This window comes from Corythoichthys intestinalis, chromosome 17 (assembly GCF_030265065.1).
Source record: "Corythoichthys intestinalis isolate RoL2023-P3 chromosome 17, ASM3026506v1, whole genome shotgun sequence".
Taxonomy (NCBI): domain Eukaryota; kingdom Metazoa; phylum Chordata; class Actinopteri; order Syngnathiformes; family Syngnathidae; genus Corythoichthys; species Corythoichthys intestinalis.
Window position 1 is genome coordinate 9,428,665 of NC_080411.1, and position 17,046 is coordinate 9,445,710.

At 41.8% G+C, this 17,046-nt stretch overlaps 1 protein-coding gene across 2 annotated transcripts in view; it reads right to left on the reverse strand.

Annotated features, from left to right (window-relative positions):
• The window catches only part of LOC130906002 (bone morphogenetic protein 1-like), a 47,939-nt gene that overhangs the window by 21,483 nt on the left and 9,410 nt on the right, over positions 1-17,046 (reverse strand). The window contains exons 3-14 of one of the 2 annotated variants that reach the window (XM_057819850.1): positions 15,868-16,032; positions 15,681-15,798; positions 15,397-15,575; positions 15,232-15,337; positions 10,201-10,325; positions 10,015-10,130; positions 6,875-6,977; positions 6,680-6,796; positions 6,459-6,604; positions 4,293-4,488; positions 4,094-4,219; positions 2,113-2,276 (exon numbers count right to left, since the gene is read on the reverse strand). In XM_057819850.1, the coding sequence (XP_057675833.1) occupies positions 2,113-2,276; positions 4,094-4,219; positions 4,293-4,488; positions 6,459-6,604; positions 6,680-6,796; positions 6,875-6,977; positions 10,015-10,130; positions 10,201-10,325; positions 15,232-15,337; positions 15,397-15,575; positions 15,681-15,798; positions 15,868-16,032 (1,661 nt within the window). Of the gene's footprint in view, positions 1-2,112; positions 2,277-4,093; positions 4,220-4,292; positions 4,489-6,458; positions 6,608-6,679; positions 6,797-6,874; positions 6,978-10,014; positions 10,131-10,200; positions 10,326-15,231; positions 15,338-15,396; positions 15,576-15,680; positions 15,799-15,867; positions 16,033-17,046 lie in introns of both variants that reach the window. The other variant, XM_057819849.1, reaches the window with a different exon arrangement.

Consider the following 17,046-nt stretch of genomic DNA (forward strand, 5'->3'; position numbering starts at 1 on the left):
GTTTTCGGCCCTGCTGCCATTTTTACCAAACATTTTAGGTCAGATGTGTGCCCAATCACTGATGAGTGCTGGTTTGAAATGTCTTGATGAGAAGCATTTTCTGATGTACATCATGGCTCGGTCAAAAGAGCTGTCTGAAGACCTGCGATCAAGGATTGTTGATTTGTATAAAGCTGGCAAAGGATACAAAACGATCGCTAAAAGTCTGGATGTTCATCAATCGACAGTCAGAGAAGTTGTCTACAAATGGAGAGAGTTTGGCACTGTTGATTCTCTCCCAAGGAGTGGCCGTCCACCACAGATGATGCTAAGAGTTCAGCGCAAAATACTCAAAGATGTAAAAAAGTACAAAAAGAGTGTCTGCTAAAGAATTACAGAACTAACTTGCACGGTCCAATATTCTGTCCACACATCATATGTAAAACTATGGCCAAGAATGGTGTTCATGGGAGGACTCCACGGAGGAAGCCACTGCTAACATTGTTTCTTGTTTAATGTTCGCAAAACGGCACTTGGACATTCCACAGAAGTGTTAGCAAAATATTTTGTGGACTGATGAAACCATAGTTGAATTGTTTGGGAGTAACACACAACATCACGTGTGGAAGAAAAATGGATCAACTCACCAACATCAACACCTCATCCCAACCGAGAAGCATGGTGGAGGCAGCATCATGATTTGGGGCTGTTTTGCTGCCTCAGGGCCTGGACAATATGCAATCATTAATGGAAAACGGAATTCAAAAGTTTTGCAGGAAAACAGGAGGCCGTCTGTCAGACAGTTGAAGCTAAAAAGAGCATAGATGCTGCAACATGGCAATGATCCAAAACACGGGTGTAAATCAACTTCAGAATGGTTTCAGAAGAACAAAACTGGAGTGGCCAAGTGATGGAGGAAAATATTATGTCATGCCTTAACGTTAGCACATTATGCCTTTGTTATGTATGATTGCTTCTGTGACCTAGATTGTAACAACTTCTATTGTTTTTTACCTTGAGTCCCATAGTTAGGAGGGAATCTCACGGGATAACCTGTTTTGACGCGCTTGAGTCCCATAGTTAGGAGGGAATCTCACGGGATAACTTGTTTTGACGCGCTTGAGTTCCATAGTTAGGAGGGAATCCCATGAGATAACTTAAATAAACAGTCTACTTTAACCGCTGGGAGCCTCAATTGGGGGGGAATCTCATACCCTTTCGGGGAGGGGGGAGTCTCACGAGTTCGGGTGGTGCGTTTTCGCTGGGGCAGGGAGTGGCCACCTGTGTCCCTGCGTCAGACGTACCTATAAGAGTCATGAAATTCCCCCAACTCGCTGGAAGTCTGCCAGTGGATTGCGTTCGGGTCGCCTGGTTTTGTTCCTTTGCCGCTTTGCCGGAGTGTTTTTGGCTCCCCGCTCATTTGTCATGGTAAGCGATTTTCATTGCTAAGGGACATTTTGTTTTGCTGTAACGGTAACGCAGGGATTCTGGGATTGACAAACTCAAATCTAGCGTCATCGTTGCCATTTGTTCTTGTTTTTTATGTGTGTTTGCTTGCTCTTGTGGGATTGTAATCAATAAATCTCATTTATGCTGCATTTTCTAATCAATAAACATCGTCTATTGAGCAAAAGTGTGTTGGTTGCTGACTCATCGTGAACCCGTAAGTTTCGGAAAACACCAAGTCAAAGTCCTGACTTGAACCCCATTGAGATGCTGTGGCATGACCTAAAGACAGTGATTCATGCCAGACATTCCAGGAATCTCTACTGAACTACAGCAGTTTTGTAAAGAGGAATGGGCCAAGATAAGTCCTGATAGATGTGTCAGACTGATCCACAGCTACAGGAAGGGTCTGGTTGAAGTAATTGCTGCCAAAGAAGGGGGGCACAAAATATTAAGTGGGATGATTCACTTACTTATTGCCCTTCACCCGCCTTCTGTCATGTTTTGCATGCTATCCTCATTAAAACATGCAAAACTATAAATGTCTGGGTAGTTTTAGTTAAAGCAGTTTTTTCATCAGTGTGATTCTGTCAATGATCACATTTGATGGGGTTTTTATGCAGAAATGTGAGAAATTCCAAAAGGTTCAGATACTTTTTCATACCACTGTAGCTCTTCTATACTTACATCGTTGCCTTCTGTCTCAAAGACATCAAAAACCAAAGTGATACGATGCTGGATGGGTGCCACCAGCTGCCACACACAGTTTTTGTTAGGAGGGTATTCCATAGGCCAACCAGGGGTGGTCAGGGAGCCATTCAGTTTGCTGATAAAGCCGCCGCAGGTTGCTTCTGATAGAGAGAAATGCTACTATTGTGTAATTGCAGGACTACATTTAGTGAACGATAAAAGTGGCTGTTTTTTAGTACTATCACATTGTACATGTCTTAACCCTTAGATGCACAAGTTACTGGACCCTACACTCTTCCATAAGTGGGTAAAAAGTGACCCATATTAGAACCAATGTGTTTTTATGCCATTTTGGTGAAGAATAATCAGTTGTATATTAATTAGTATGATATTTAGGGCCACACAAGAATGATTTCATGCTTTAAATATCTTTATGATTCAATTAACAATTTTTTGGGAAAAAAAAAAAAACAGCAATAGACTTCATCCTTCATTGTATTTTATCATCAGTGATGAAGAGCTCCCATGCATCTTTTTGGTGAGACAGCAGTGCTAAGCCCTTGTGGAGGCACTGACCGATTTCCGAGGATATTGTGGCTCTGTGTTCTGCCCTGGGTGGGAAGTAATTCTCTCTAGTAAGAGCCCTACCAACTCATTCTGTTGGCCATGATTTGGGCACTTTCTTCTTCAGAGGACACATAAGTGGAATCTTATGAGTCAGATTGATCCTGTTTAGTTGGATTTCCAGGTGCACAACTGCCACTGCCACCTGGACAATAGTCTGGGTTCTCATCATCAGAAATTTCGGACACTTGAGTCCAACCCCATCACTGCCTCTTCATCATCCAACATCTGTAGCACCATCTCAGCTGTAAATCTAGCACAAATCTGATTTTTTCGTGTTTTTCCGACTCAAATGAACGGGAAAAGTCGCATAAAAGTGGACCATTTTCAAATTCGATCCAGGTCACTTTCATATGTGGCTAAAATCCCAACCGGGCCACATTTTTCTAGAATGTGGCTGCGGTTCGAACTGTCAAGTCCCCCAAATTGGAATTCATGCAGCAATTAACATCAGCAAAGAGACAGGGTGCTAGCTGTGCATTAGCGTTAGCGCCTAGCTTGAACGTGGCTTTTGGGGAAGGAGCGGGCTTGACAACAGTCATAAAAAAATAAAATGGGTTGAGAATAAGCCTGACAAAGCTCGGTTTTCTCTCTGTTCCAATGCTCCTGCGCATGCGGGCCAGTTTGCTCAGCGCATCTCGGACTGCGAATTAGAGCGCATGTGTGATACTTGAACAGGCTCAAATGACAAAGGCAGACCGAACGGTTACACCAAAAAAAAAAAAAACAGATATGACAATAAATCGGAATTGTGCTTCAGGACCTGCGGTATGAACCTAGCCTTAGTTAGCTAGCTAGTTATGAAGTAGGTTAATTTGTTGATAAATAATAATAAAGAGTCATGAAATACACACAAAATACTATATGGACATAATACTTACAATACACTTATCAGCTCTTGCTGTGTAAAGTAATCTTCTTAAGGGATGTCACTTTTTACATAACTAGTCTGTCACGGTAGATTTATTCCTGACAGCCAAAGTTGATAAAAATGGAAGATTCCCATTGGATTCCATAGAAAATGCCTGTGCACTTGCACTTGTGCAAGCTTAGGGTATTAATACTAAAATGACAATTTCTTCAAATGTATAAAAAGTTCATCAAAAATTTGAATGGCGTTATATCAAAAACATGTCTTTTGAGGAATACCTGGAATATGAATTGATAACAATTTTTCATTCCAAAGATATTTCAAGAAAACAACCTCACCGGGTCATTTTTGACCCACTTATGCATCTAAGGGTTAATTGAAATGCTATTTTGCTAGCTCCAATAACTGAAGAAAGACTGCCATTCTAACAATTTAAAAATTGTTTTTGAGTCATCTTAAGATTCTTAGAACTTGAGTGCTCACTCTCACAGCTTGACCTGTCGGTAGCCAGTTCATATCCAGCGTCACAGGCACATCTGTAGCTGCCCAGAGTATTCAGACAATGCTGCTCACAGCCACCATGATCAGGTCGGGAACATTCATCCATTTCTAAAAGTTGAAAAGCAGGGAATAATTTGTAGTTTAAGTCAAGACAAAAAAGATGGGAGCGAGCGATACAGACCTTTAAAGAAACTGGCCGAGAACCCGGCCTTGTTGACCGAGACGTCAGATACGAACTTTAGCCAGAGCTGGTTGGTGCTGCTTTTGATGTTGTCTGGTTTGTCGTAGCCACAGAAGCGGCCCAGGAGTGGGCCGTGTGCCGAGTCGCCGTCCCTCACTTCCACGTAGTCGTAAGCGCAGCTGTCGTGACTCTCAAGCTACATCAACAACAACATTTTTAAGGAAATGCACTTACTTGCATGAATTATCGCTTGTAGACGTCCAAACCATTTGAAGGTTGAGGGTCATTCATTGCTAACCCTCCCACCTCAAATGGATTGGACAGCATTGGCCGTCAATTGCAGCCAGTGAGTTTATGAGGAGTACACTACAAATTTATAACGGCTTAATTCGGATTATTTTTCTTAAAACTAGTCAAATAATTTTCTCCATCTTGTTTTGAGCGTTATGGACTAGTTAACAGATGAATGTGTCAGATTATTTCATTTACAGTGCCCTCCATAATTATTGGCATCCCTGGTTAAGATGTGTTTTTTAGCTTCTAATAATTTCTTTTTAAATTCAAATAATATGGGACCTTAATGGAAAAAAAGAGAAAAATCCAACCTTCAATACAAGTGCATTCATTCCGTGTGGAAAAAAACTACATGAAGAAAAAATTATTTGACATCAAATAATGTGTGTCACAATTATTAGCACCCCTGGTGTTAATACTTTGTACAACCCCCTTTTGCCAACAAAACAAGCTCTGGGGACTGAGATGGCCATGGGAGGAGCTTGATTTTGTGTCTGGTGAACCACTTCTGTGTAGATTTGGCCATATGTTTAGGGTCATTGTCTTGCTGAAAGACCCAGTGACGACCCATCTTCAGCTTTCGGGCAGAGGGCAAGAGATTTTGATTCAAAATGTCCTGGTATTTCAAAGCATTCATGATGCCATGCACCCGAACAAGGTTCCCAGGGCCATTGGAAGTGAAACAGCCCCACAGCATCACTGACCCACCCCCATACTTTACAGTGGGTATGAGGTGCTTTTCAGCATACACATTTTTTCTTGGCACGCCAGACCCACTTAGAGTGTTTGTTGCCAAAAAGCTCAATCTTGGTTTTACACAAAAATACACACGGTCCCAGTGATGCTGTGGGGCTGTTTCACTTCCAAAGGCCCTGGGACCGTGTGCTTTGGTCAGATGAGAGTGGGTCTAGCGTTTTCTCGTGAACCTCGAGAAAACCCGTGCAAGCATTATGAGTACATGCAAATATCATACAGATTCTTGGACGTGAGTGAGAGATGGTAACCTCTGTTCGCTATTGTTTTTTATTTTTATACTAGTATTGGAAAGGTCCCCAATGCGACATTAAAATCCAGGCATCAGTATCGGCAAGTACTAAGAAAACGCGCTGATGCTGCGCAATATATACTTTTTGAGATTCAATTTCACCCTTCCCAAGATGGCCGCAAATTAAGAACATTGTCGAAGAAGCAGAAATAGAAGACAAGAAGGAAAAAATAATGTTTTTTTTCTTTTTAGCCTTGGGTAGTTATTATACTGGTAAGTGTTGTAGAATGTGTTCCTTTAGCAGTCATATTTTCCATGTATGGGCCAATAATATAAATGGTAACCAAATGTACATGTTAAATGGTAACACCATCCAGGATTTGAAATTTTATGAACAATGACATTGACCTGAGCATGTACTAGTATAAAGATGTTAGCTTTCTTAGTAGGAGGGAAACTGGAAATAGCAGGCTAGTGAACTTGCTAGCATAAATTATTAGCATATATGGCAAGATAATGTTTTACTGTACAGGTAATCCCCGGGTTACGAACGAGTTCCATTCCTACGCTGGTGACGTAAACAGAATTTCCGTGCAAATCGGAATTAACCCTTTAAGTACTCCGAAATAACTATCCAAAAAGTCCCAAAGTATTGTATTTTCTTTAATGATGGAGGATACACCGCCCTCTGGTGGCAGCGTTTGGTCTGGCTGGACAGCCGCCTTATGACTGAGGTGCAGACTCTTGTCTGACATGGATAAAGGACAGCTGCGCTCTGGTTTGGACTACATAAGGCTGTAAGTTGTTTCAGCAAATATATGTCTGTGTGTGCATTTGTAATTAAGTTTACAACTACAGAAAAGAAGAATTTTATCTTTTGATTTTACCTCAAATGACTGGAAAGTGAGACCCACTTCATAACCTTCTGGCACCGTGACTTTCCACACACACATTTTGTTGGAGTGGTAATCATCAGGATAATTAGGGGACTGGATCTGGCCACTGTCCCTCTCCACCTCCCCGCCACAGATGGCTGCTCACATGGGTGACACGTGAAAATTCAACCTCACAGTAGATGACAAGCGCCGTCACGTACTGTTCGCCGTACCTTCGTAAATGGCCGAGAAGCCTTTACCCAACCAGCTACTGCTGCTTCTAAATTCAATCCAAAGTCTGCTGTCACTTGAGACAATAGCATCTGGGATCGCGTCTCCGCAAAAACGACCTGACAAAACATATGACATGATGAAACTTGAGTCAGGCTATCATAAGTTAATTCACAGGCTTCTGCATGAGTAGAAACCTTTCAACGGAGCTTTTTTCCAGAAGCCGTCTCGGACCTCTACGTAGTCATACCAGCATGAGTGACTCTTGAAGACATCCATGGAAGTGAAATTCAGAACAATCTGAAAGAGAAGAAAAGACTACAGTAGTACAATAATGAAATAATGTCTCCCTCTTATGGAAGCAAAACAACAATGCGTTCACGATTGATTCACTTTTTCTCATTAGAAATGCTGTTTTTAAAGAAAACTTCAATGTTATCAATTATTATACGTATTTTTTAATGGTTGTTTGTTTTTGTTTTTTTAATAATAGTAGTTCACTTTTTAGTATCATTTTGTTTTTATTTTTTGGGGACATTGAGTCAAAAAGTCAGATTGTCAATAAAACCTGTTATCCATCCATCCCTCCCTCCATCCCTCCATCCTACCTACCAGCCCAAATCCTCCATCCACCGACCCTACCTACCTACCTACCTACAGTTGTGGTCAAAAGTTTACATACACTTGTGAAGAACACAATGTCATGGCTCTCTTGAGTTTCCAGTTATTTCTACAACTCTGATTTTTCTCTGATAGAGTGATTGGAACAGATACTTCTTTGTCACAAAAAACATTGATGAAGTTTGGTTCTTTTATGACTTCATTATGGGTGAACAGAAAAAAGTGATCAAATCTGCTGGGTCAAAAATATACATACAGCAGCGTTAATATTTGGTAACATGTCCCTTGGCCATTTTCACTTCAATTACGCTCTTTTGGTAGCCATCCACAAGCTTCTGGCAAGCTTCTTGTTGAATCCTTGACCACTGCTCTTGACAGAATTGGTGCAGTTCAGTTAAATTTGATGGCTTTCTGACATGGACTTGTTTCTTCAGCATTGTCCACAAGTTCTCAATGGGGTTTAAGTCAGGACTTTGGGAAGGCTATTCGAAAACCTTAAATCTAGCCTGATTTAGCCATTCCATTACCACTTTTGATGTGTGTTCGGGGTCATTGTCCTGTTGGAACACCCAACTGCGCCCAAGACCCAATCTTCGGGCTGATGACTTTAGGTTATCTTGAAGAATTTGAAGGTAATCCTCCTTCTTCATTATCCCATTTACTCTCTGTAAAGCACCAGTTCCATTGGCAGCAAAAACAGCCCACAGCATAATACTACCACCACCGTGCTTGACGGTAGGCATGGTGTACTTGGGGTTAAAGGCCTCGGCTTTTCTCCTCCAAACATATTGCTGGGCATTGTGGCCAAACAGCTCGATTTTTGTTTCGTCTGACCACAGAACTTTCCTCCAGAAGATCTTATCTTTGTCCATGTGATCAGCAGCAAACTTCAGTTGAGCCTTAAGGTGCCGCTTTTGGAACAAGGGCTTCCTTCTTGCACGGCAGCCTCTCAGTCCATGGAGATGCAAAACACGCTTGACTGTGGACACTGACACCTGTGTTCCAGCAACTTCTAATTCTTGGCAGATCTGCTTTTTGGTGATTCTCGGTTGAATCTTCACCCTCCTGACCAATTTTCTCTCAGCAGCAGGTGATAGATTGCGTTTTCTTCCTGATCGTGGCAGTGACAAAACAGTGCCATGCACTTTATACTTACAAACAATTGTTTGCACTGGTGCTCTTGGGACCTGCAGCTGCTTTGAAATGGCTCCAAGTGACTTTCCTGACTTGTCCAAGTCAATGATTCGCTTTTTCAGATCCATGCTGAGCTCCTTTGACTTTCGCATTGTAGCGTTTGTGGGCGTTTGCATCCAATGAGCCCTACTTAAATGGCCTCAGAGAAGTCAAAATTGCGAATTCGTGTTGCTGTATGTATATTTTTGACCCAGCAGATTTGATCACTTTTTCTGTTAACCCATAATAAAGTCATAAAAGAACCAAATTTCATGAATGTTTTTTGTGACAAAGAAGTATCTGTTCCAATCACTCTATCGGAGAAAAATCAGAGTTGTAGTAATAACTGGAAACTCAAGAGAGCCATGACATTATGTTCTTCACAAGTGTATGTAAACTTTTGACCACAACTGTACCTACCTACCTACCTACCTACCTACCTACCTACCTACCTACCTACCTACCTACCTACCTACCTACCTACCTAAACCTCACCCACCCACCTAAGCCCAACTATCTACCAACCTAGCTACCTACCTACCCCACCTACCCACTGACCTACCTACCGACCTACCTACCTACTTTAACCCGCCATCAACCTACCTACCTACCGCACCTAGTTACCTGCCACACCTACAATACATACCCTTCACACCTACCTACCCCACCTACCTACCTACTGTATTGTTAGGTCTAAACTCACTTTTGTAATTAATTAAAGACCTAGAGAAGGACGGGAGAAGATCAGACCAGGAACGGAGATAAGTTTTCACTGGCGGCCACCAGGGAGAGAGCCGACAGTGCTGTGCGCTTACTCGCAAAGTCAGTGATTCTCTCTCTGCCCCCTCCCTGGGGTTGCGCCTTTTATTGAGGACTATTGATGAGCAGAATACAGTTACAACACTGCTGTCCAACGTGGCAGGTTCGGTGATTGAACAGTCACACTTCCTGATTAAACCTTCCTGATTGAATTACCTGAGCAGGCAAGATATCTTTGTTTTGAACCCACATTTTGCACTCAAAATACTGTAGCTTGGTGAAAAAGTACTGAGACGTTGTGTGATGAATCAACATATGTGTGTGTATCTACTCATCAGCAGGATGTGAACAATCACCTGTAAGCACATGATGATGGCTAAACCTGTATTCTTCATAATAGCTTGGGAGTGCATGTATAATCGCTGTGGAAGAGCAAACTAGCACAATATATTTCACACCCAAAAACAAGTTTATCTTACAGGATCTACTGTATCTATCTACTGTATCTAATCCACATCCTGCGCTGTCAATAGCAGCCAATTAGTTGAATGAGTGTCTTGTAATATTTTTGAACAGAATTTTCTTCAATATAAGAGTTCTAACAGGCACATATAGAAAAAACAAAATCTTGAAAGCTTGTTTTGGAAAAGTCTTTCTTCTCTGTCATTCAAAAAACACTCAATTTAATTCATTGTATTTTCATATCGATCTTGTCTAGGATTGCTTTGCATGCATTAACATATTAGCTTTCACTAATTTATTATTATAAAGAGAGATGATTTACCTTTTCTCCAGGTGTGACAGAGATCCTCCATACACAATGAATATACGCAGAGTAGCCATTGGTAAAATTAGGGGAGGAGAAGTTTCCAGCACTGTCTTGCAAAGTCTCCCCGCATCCTGTTATAATCACATCAGCTTAATGGAATTATAGAATACTACGTTAAAAAAACAACTAAATACATCTTACTTGTGCATTTGTAGAGTTTACGTGCTTGTTCAATGTCTCCTTTACTGAGTTTTAGCCTCTGTCCAATAGGGGGTCGAACTCCGTTAACGTCATAACGTGGAAAGATTGTATCCAAGAATACACTTCTGGTCAAGAAAAAAAACAACTACAATATAAATGCGCAATTAGAGGCTTCACTCACACTAAAAGACTGATTAGTGCATTTCTATACAGAATCCTTTGTTGCTTTATTGATAATCTTTTGACAATCTCTCAGCAGGTTTCAGGGCTAACTCTTGTGCAGTTCCCATGGTGATGCGCCAGTGAATAGCTGGCATGTGCAAACACAGGGATCTGAATGGGGGCTTTTGGCCTTTGCCAGCCAGTTCAGTGGAGCGCGCCCCTCAATGCCAGAGGTAAAAATGGCCACTTCAGCTCAAATTATTCAACAAAGCCTGCAATGGCCTGCCTTTATTTAGACTGGCTTGACACATGACTAACAACAAAAAACCTGACATAGGAATACAAGGTGGGAGGCGAACTCAGCGGTTAGTACAGCGGTTCGCAAACATTTTATAACAAGCTCTAAGAGTACCGTCATCAGGACCAAGAGTAACTCACTGGCTGTCAGTGACGGTGCTAGACGTCCAATTTGAAGTGGGAGGGATGCCAAGCTCCCACTCAGGGGCGCCGTATGGGGTGAAAAGTGATATTGATTCTAAGGGCCCGTGCCCTGATGGGGCCCACAAAGAAAATTACAACATTAGGTAATCGTTTGCAAATTTAAATATTAATCATTATAATTTTAATAGGAATGAAACGAAGGGTTTCTTTTTCTTTTGATTTTGGCAAAAAGTAAACACCCAGAGAGCATATAGTGGGGCAAATAAGTATTTAGTCAACCACCAATTGTGCAAATTCTCCTACTTGTAAATATTAGAGAGGCCTGTAATTGTCAACATGGGTAAACCTCAACCATGAGAGACAGTATGTGGAAAAAAAAACAGAAAATCACATTGTTTGATTTTTAAACAATTTATTTCCAAATTAGAGTGGAAAATAAGTATTTCGTCACCTACAAACAAGCAAGACTTCTTGCTGTCAAAGAGGTCTAACGAAGTCTAACGAGGCTCCACTCGTTACCTGTATTAATGGCACCTGTTTTAACTTATTATTGGTATAAAAGTCACCTGTCCACAATCTCAGTCAGTCACACTCTAAACTCCACTATGGCCAAGACCAAAGAGCTGTTGAAGGGCACCAGAGACAAAATTGTAGACCTGCACCAGGCTGGGAAGATTGAATCTGCAATAGGTAAAATGTTTGGTGTAAAGAAATCAACTGTGGGAGCAATTATTAGAAAATGGAAGACATACAAGACCACTGATAATCTCCCTCGATCTGGGGCTCCATGCAAGATCTCACCCCATGGCGTCAAATTGATAACAAGAACGGTGAGCAGAAATCCCAGAACCACACAGGGGGACCTAGTGAATGACCTACAGAGAGCTGGGACTACAGTAACAAAGGCTACTATCCAGGCCCGGAGTGACTAATCGGGAGCTTCTGGACGATTCCAGAAGGGCCGGCCGGCCAGATGGGCCGGTCCGCGTTTTATTAAAAAAAAAAAAAAAAAATTACACTGTTATCATTTTTTGTTTGGTATTTATTTATGACAGTGTCACTGAGTATAACTTACATTCTGTTACCGCTGTCCCTGTGGGCCGTCTTAAAAAAAAAAAAAACAGTATTATTTTTTTTTCCAGACTCATCCTCACGTGTGCAGACGAAAAATACAGCATGCAGCTCCGCCCCCTAATTGTAGTCTGTATTGAGCCAAATTAGCTGCTATCTCGGTGCTCGGATGGATAAAAAGAGCAAGGGTGGCGCTGAAAAATAAGAATTAAAAAGAGAAAAGCACTCGTGAAAGAATCGGCAAAATGCGCGAAAATAGCTAATTTTTTTCATGCAACGACCTTGCTGCCTCAAACTACAGAGGATTACAACGAAAGTGGTAAGGCCAGATGGCGAATAAAATGCAACTTGCACCGTGTGATACGACAATATGTAATTGTGGAAACTTTGGCTTCTTGTAGCACCTCACAAGGGATATGTAGCAGCAAGCATTAGCCATAATGAACACACCACAGGTGCAGAGCTGGAAGGTAGGATTGCCATGTCGTTCAGCGAGTGAACATTAGAATTAATATAATCAATTACGTGGCGTTTTTAAAGTGGAAATGGAAAATGGATAATAGTATCATTAGAAGTTGTTACAATGTGCAATACGTATTCTTTATTTTTCATATTGTTATGTTGCTATGTTTGTTTTATCTGTAAGCACTCATTTTGTTAATATTTGATGTTGCAGAAAAGGTCTTATTTATTCATTTATTTTGGGGCTGCCAAAATTATCGCGTTAACGGGCGGTAATTAATTTTTTTAATGAATCACGTTAAAATATTTGACGCAATTAACGCACATGCCCTGCTCAGACAGATTTAAATGACAGTACAATGACATGCCCACTTGTTAATTGTGCTTTATGGAGTTTTGCCGCCCTCCGCTGGCGTTTGGGTGCGACTGATTTTATAGGCTTCAGCACCCATGAGCATTGTGTAAGTAATTATTGACATCAACAATGGCGGGCTACTAGTTTATTTTTTGATTAAAAATTTTACAAATTTTATTAAAACGAAAACATTAAGAGGGGTTTTAATATAAAATTTCTATAACTTGTACTAACATTTATCTTTTAAGAACTACAAGTCTTTCTATCCATGGATCGCTTTAACAGAATGTTAATAATGTTAATGCCATCTTGTTGATTTATTGTTATAATAAACAAATACAGTCCTTATGTACCTTATGTTGAATGTATATATCCATCTTGTGTCTCATCTTTCCATTCCAACAATAATTTACAGAAAAATATGGCATATTTTATAGATGGTTTGAATTGCGATTAATTACAATTAATTTTTAAGCTGTAATTAACTCGATCAAAAATTTTAATCATTTGACAGGCCTAATTTATTTTTCAAATGTATCATTTAATATAGTTTTTTTTTAAATCCATTTTTAAATTTGTTCAAAATATGTTGTGTTGCACTTGTTAAAATAAAGCCACCTTGTTAAACAACCATGACCTGCACTGAATTGGAATACACAGAATTACAGTACACGGCTTTAGAGAACACTGAACTTAACACGTGTATGCATAATGACATAATTTTAAATGAGTGGGCCGGTCTGAGGCATGAAATTCCAGGGCCGAAAATGAGTCCCACTCCGGCCCTGCTACTATCAGTACTACAATGCGCCGCCAGGGAAATCCTGCACTGCCAGACTTGTGCCCCTGCTGAAGCCAGTACATGTCCAGGCCTGTCTGCGGTCCGTTAGAGAGCATTTGGATGATCCAGAAGAGGACTGGGAAAATGTGTTATGGTCAGATGAAACCAAAATAGACCTTTTTGGTAGAAACACAGGTTCTCGTGTTTGGAGGAGAAAAAATACTGAATTGGAGCCGAAAAACACCATACCCACTGTGAAGCATGGGGGTGGAAACATCATGCTTTGGGGCTGTTTTTCTGCAAAGGGACCAGGACGACTGATCTGTGTAAAAGAAAGAATGAATCGGGTCATGTACTGAGAGATTTTGAGTGAAAATCTCCTTCCATCAGCAAGGGCATTGAAGATGAGACGTGGCTGGCTCTTTCAGCATGACAATGATCCCACACACACAACCGGGGTAACAAAGGAGTGGCTTCGAAAGAAGCATTTCAAGATCCTGGAGTAGGCTAGCCAGTCTCCAGATCTCAACCCCATAGAAAATCTGTGGAGGGAGTTGAAAGTCCGTGTTGCCCAACGGCAGCCCCAAAACATCACTGCTCTAGCGGAGATCTGCATGGAGGAATGGGCCAAAATACCAGCAACAGTGTGTGAAAAGCTTGTGAAGAGTTACAGAAAAGGTTTGGCCTCCGTTATTGCCAACAAAGGGTAAATAACAAAGTATTGAGATGAACTTTTGGTATTGACCAAATACTTATTTTCCACCATGATTTGCAGATAAATTCTTTAAATATCAAACAATGTGATTTTCTGGTTTATTTTCTCCACAATTTGTCTCTCATGGTTGAGGTTTACCCATGTTGACAATTACAGGCCTCTCTAATATTATCATGTGGGAGAGCTTGCACAATTAGTGGTTGACTAAATACTTATTTGCCCCACTGAATATTTTTTAAATGAAATTGAGTGAATATTTGTGACGCTGGACTGAGCTTTTCATGGACACATTACATAATTACATTACATTATGTTGGCTGTGAGCCAGTTGTGTTAGCGAAGCAGCGTCGGCCTTTGTTTTTGATGACGTCATCACAAGAGGACTAAGGTTCGTCACACTATTCGGTGGTAAACTTTCAGTCTTCAACACTGAAGTAGCATTTTTAGCTATTTTTTGGCACATCTCTACTATATCCCTAAAATCTTTAAAGACATAGTTTAGGTTACCTTCATGAGAATGAGCCTAGTATTATTATCTTTTTAATGTATTGTAGTATCTACAAGGACATCGCCAACTTCATGTAGAGTTTTCACTGGTTTATTTGCAACCGAAAGCACGGAACACGACTACTGTTAGCCGTAGCTGACACCAACAACAACAAACAGCCTTCCATCCCTCCGTCCCTCTCTCTCTCAAGTCACACAGTGTGTTTAGGGACAGCATTTAAGACACGATGCTCCACACATCAACATTGCAACCTTTTATCTGAAGTATTTTGACTTAAATTTCGACTTTAACGGTGAAATTAGGGTTACTTCACGAGCGTAAGAACGGAACCGTTCGTAACTCGGGGACTCCCTGTCGATCATTTGAACATTTCATTCTGTCAATTTTTCGCGTACCACTAGAGGGAGCTCACATACCACTGGGTTAGTGAGATGAACAATATTTTAGAAGTGAGTTACCTTCGTATTTTTTTAAGAAAGACTGAGTATAATTGCGAGGAAACAATTCATCGATACTCAGCAGGGTTTTGTGCTAACCTGGAGAACGTATTCCTGGCATAATGCATGATGCTGCCAAAGTCGTACACTTCCCCAAGTGAGTCAACTTCACCCGGTTCCATTTTCAAAAAGTTGTACTCCTGTCCTGTTGATGTCCAGACATTTAGCATTGCGGAAATTCTGATCTTTTTTTAAACGCAGTACCTGGTTGAATGTTGTCTCTGTTGATGCTCACGTGCTCATCGCGATCGGGCCGCGTGTGTTCATGCCAGAAACCGATCACATGTCCGAGTTCGTGCACCACGATGCCGAATTTATCACAGTTTTTCCCGATTGAGATGGCCTGAGGACCACCTCCTCTCCTTCCCACGTAGGAACAACACCTGCGGGAGGACACGCTGTTCATGGTACACTTGGATTTCGCATCCGAAAACAGCAAAAGCTTGGTCTGTTTTACACTCTGATTAGTATGAGGTCACCCAGTTCACCCGCAAGGTCTGTAAGTGAAGACAATGTAGCTTTCTTCCGTCATCCTCTCTGAGAACGTTACACAAGTGTGCTTCTCCCAGTGACGCATGGCCTGTCGGAAAATGGCCCGCTGACTCCCTGCAAAGAAACTCTGAATCAGAGTTTGACTGCTTCAAGATGTGGCAGTGGACTTTTGCCGGAACGTACCACTGAAATTACCACTGATCACATACGGGATGATGCCATCGGGCCAAATTCGCTCAGATCTGGAGGTGGCTGCCCTCTTCCTCCTCTTGCTATTATGCTGACGGTAGCGCAGTCTATCTGCGGATCTCTTACTTCTGACTATCTCATTGGAAGTGGAGATGTTAACTACAGAGAATGTGATGAGGAAAATCAGTCACGCAAAAAGAATATTTGAGATACACCGATACAACTTTTCATAAGCTAAGTATGAGTGTCAGTCACGCAAAAAGAATATTTGAGATACACCGATACAACTTTTCATAAGCTAAGTATGAGTGTAAGTTCTGTATTTTTGGACTATAAGTCGCACGTCCCCAAAAATCCAGAGGAACATTATACAGGGTGATTGAAAAATAACTCTCTATTCCATCCATCCATCCACCCATCCTCTACTGCTTAATCCGGGGTTGAGTCGCTGGAGCGGGATCCCAAGGCGTTCCCAGGCCAGCTGAGAGACATGGTCTCTCCAGCAAGTCTTGAGTCGTCCCCGGGGCCTCCTGCCAGTGGAACATGCCCGCAACACCTCTCCAGGGAGGCATCCAGGAAGCATCTGAACCAGATGCCTGAGCCACCTCAACTGGCTCCTCTCAAAGCGGCGGAGTAGCGGCTCAAACATCGAGTCCCTCCTGGATGACCGAGCTTCTCACCCTATCTCTAAGGGAGAGCCCGGACACCCAGCAGAGGAAAGTCATTTCAGCCGCTGTTATCCTGGATCTTGTCCTTTTGGTCACGACCCACAACTCGTGACCATAGCTGAGGGTAGGAACGTAGGTCAACTGGCAAATCGAGAGCTTCGCCTTTCAGCTCAGCTCCTTCTTCACCACTACGGACCGGTGCAGAGTCCTAATCACTGCAGGCGCTGCACCGATCTGCCTGTCAATCTCCCGCTCCCTCCTACTCTCACTCGTGAACAAGACAACAAGATACTTGAACTCCTCGACTTGGGGCAGGATCTCATGTCTGACCTGGAGAAGGCACAACACCCTTTTCCGACTTAGGACCATGGTCTCGGATTTATAGGTGCTGATCTTCATCCCAACTGCTTCACACTCGGCTGCGAACCGCTACAGTGAGTGTTGGAGGTCACGGGTTGATGAAGCCAACAGCACCACATCGTTTGGAAAAAGCAGAGATAAAATG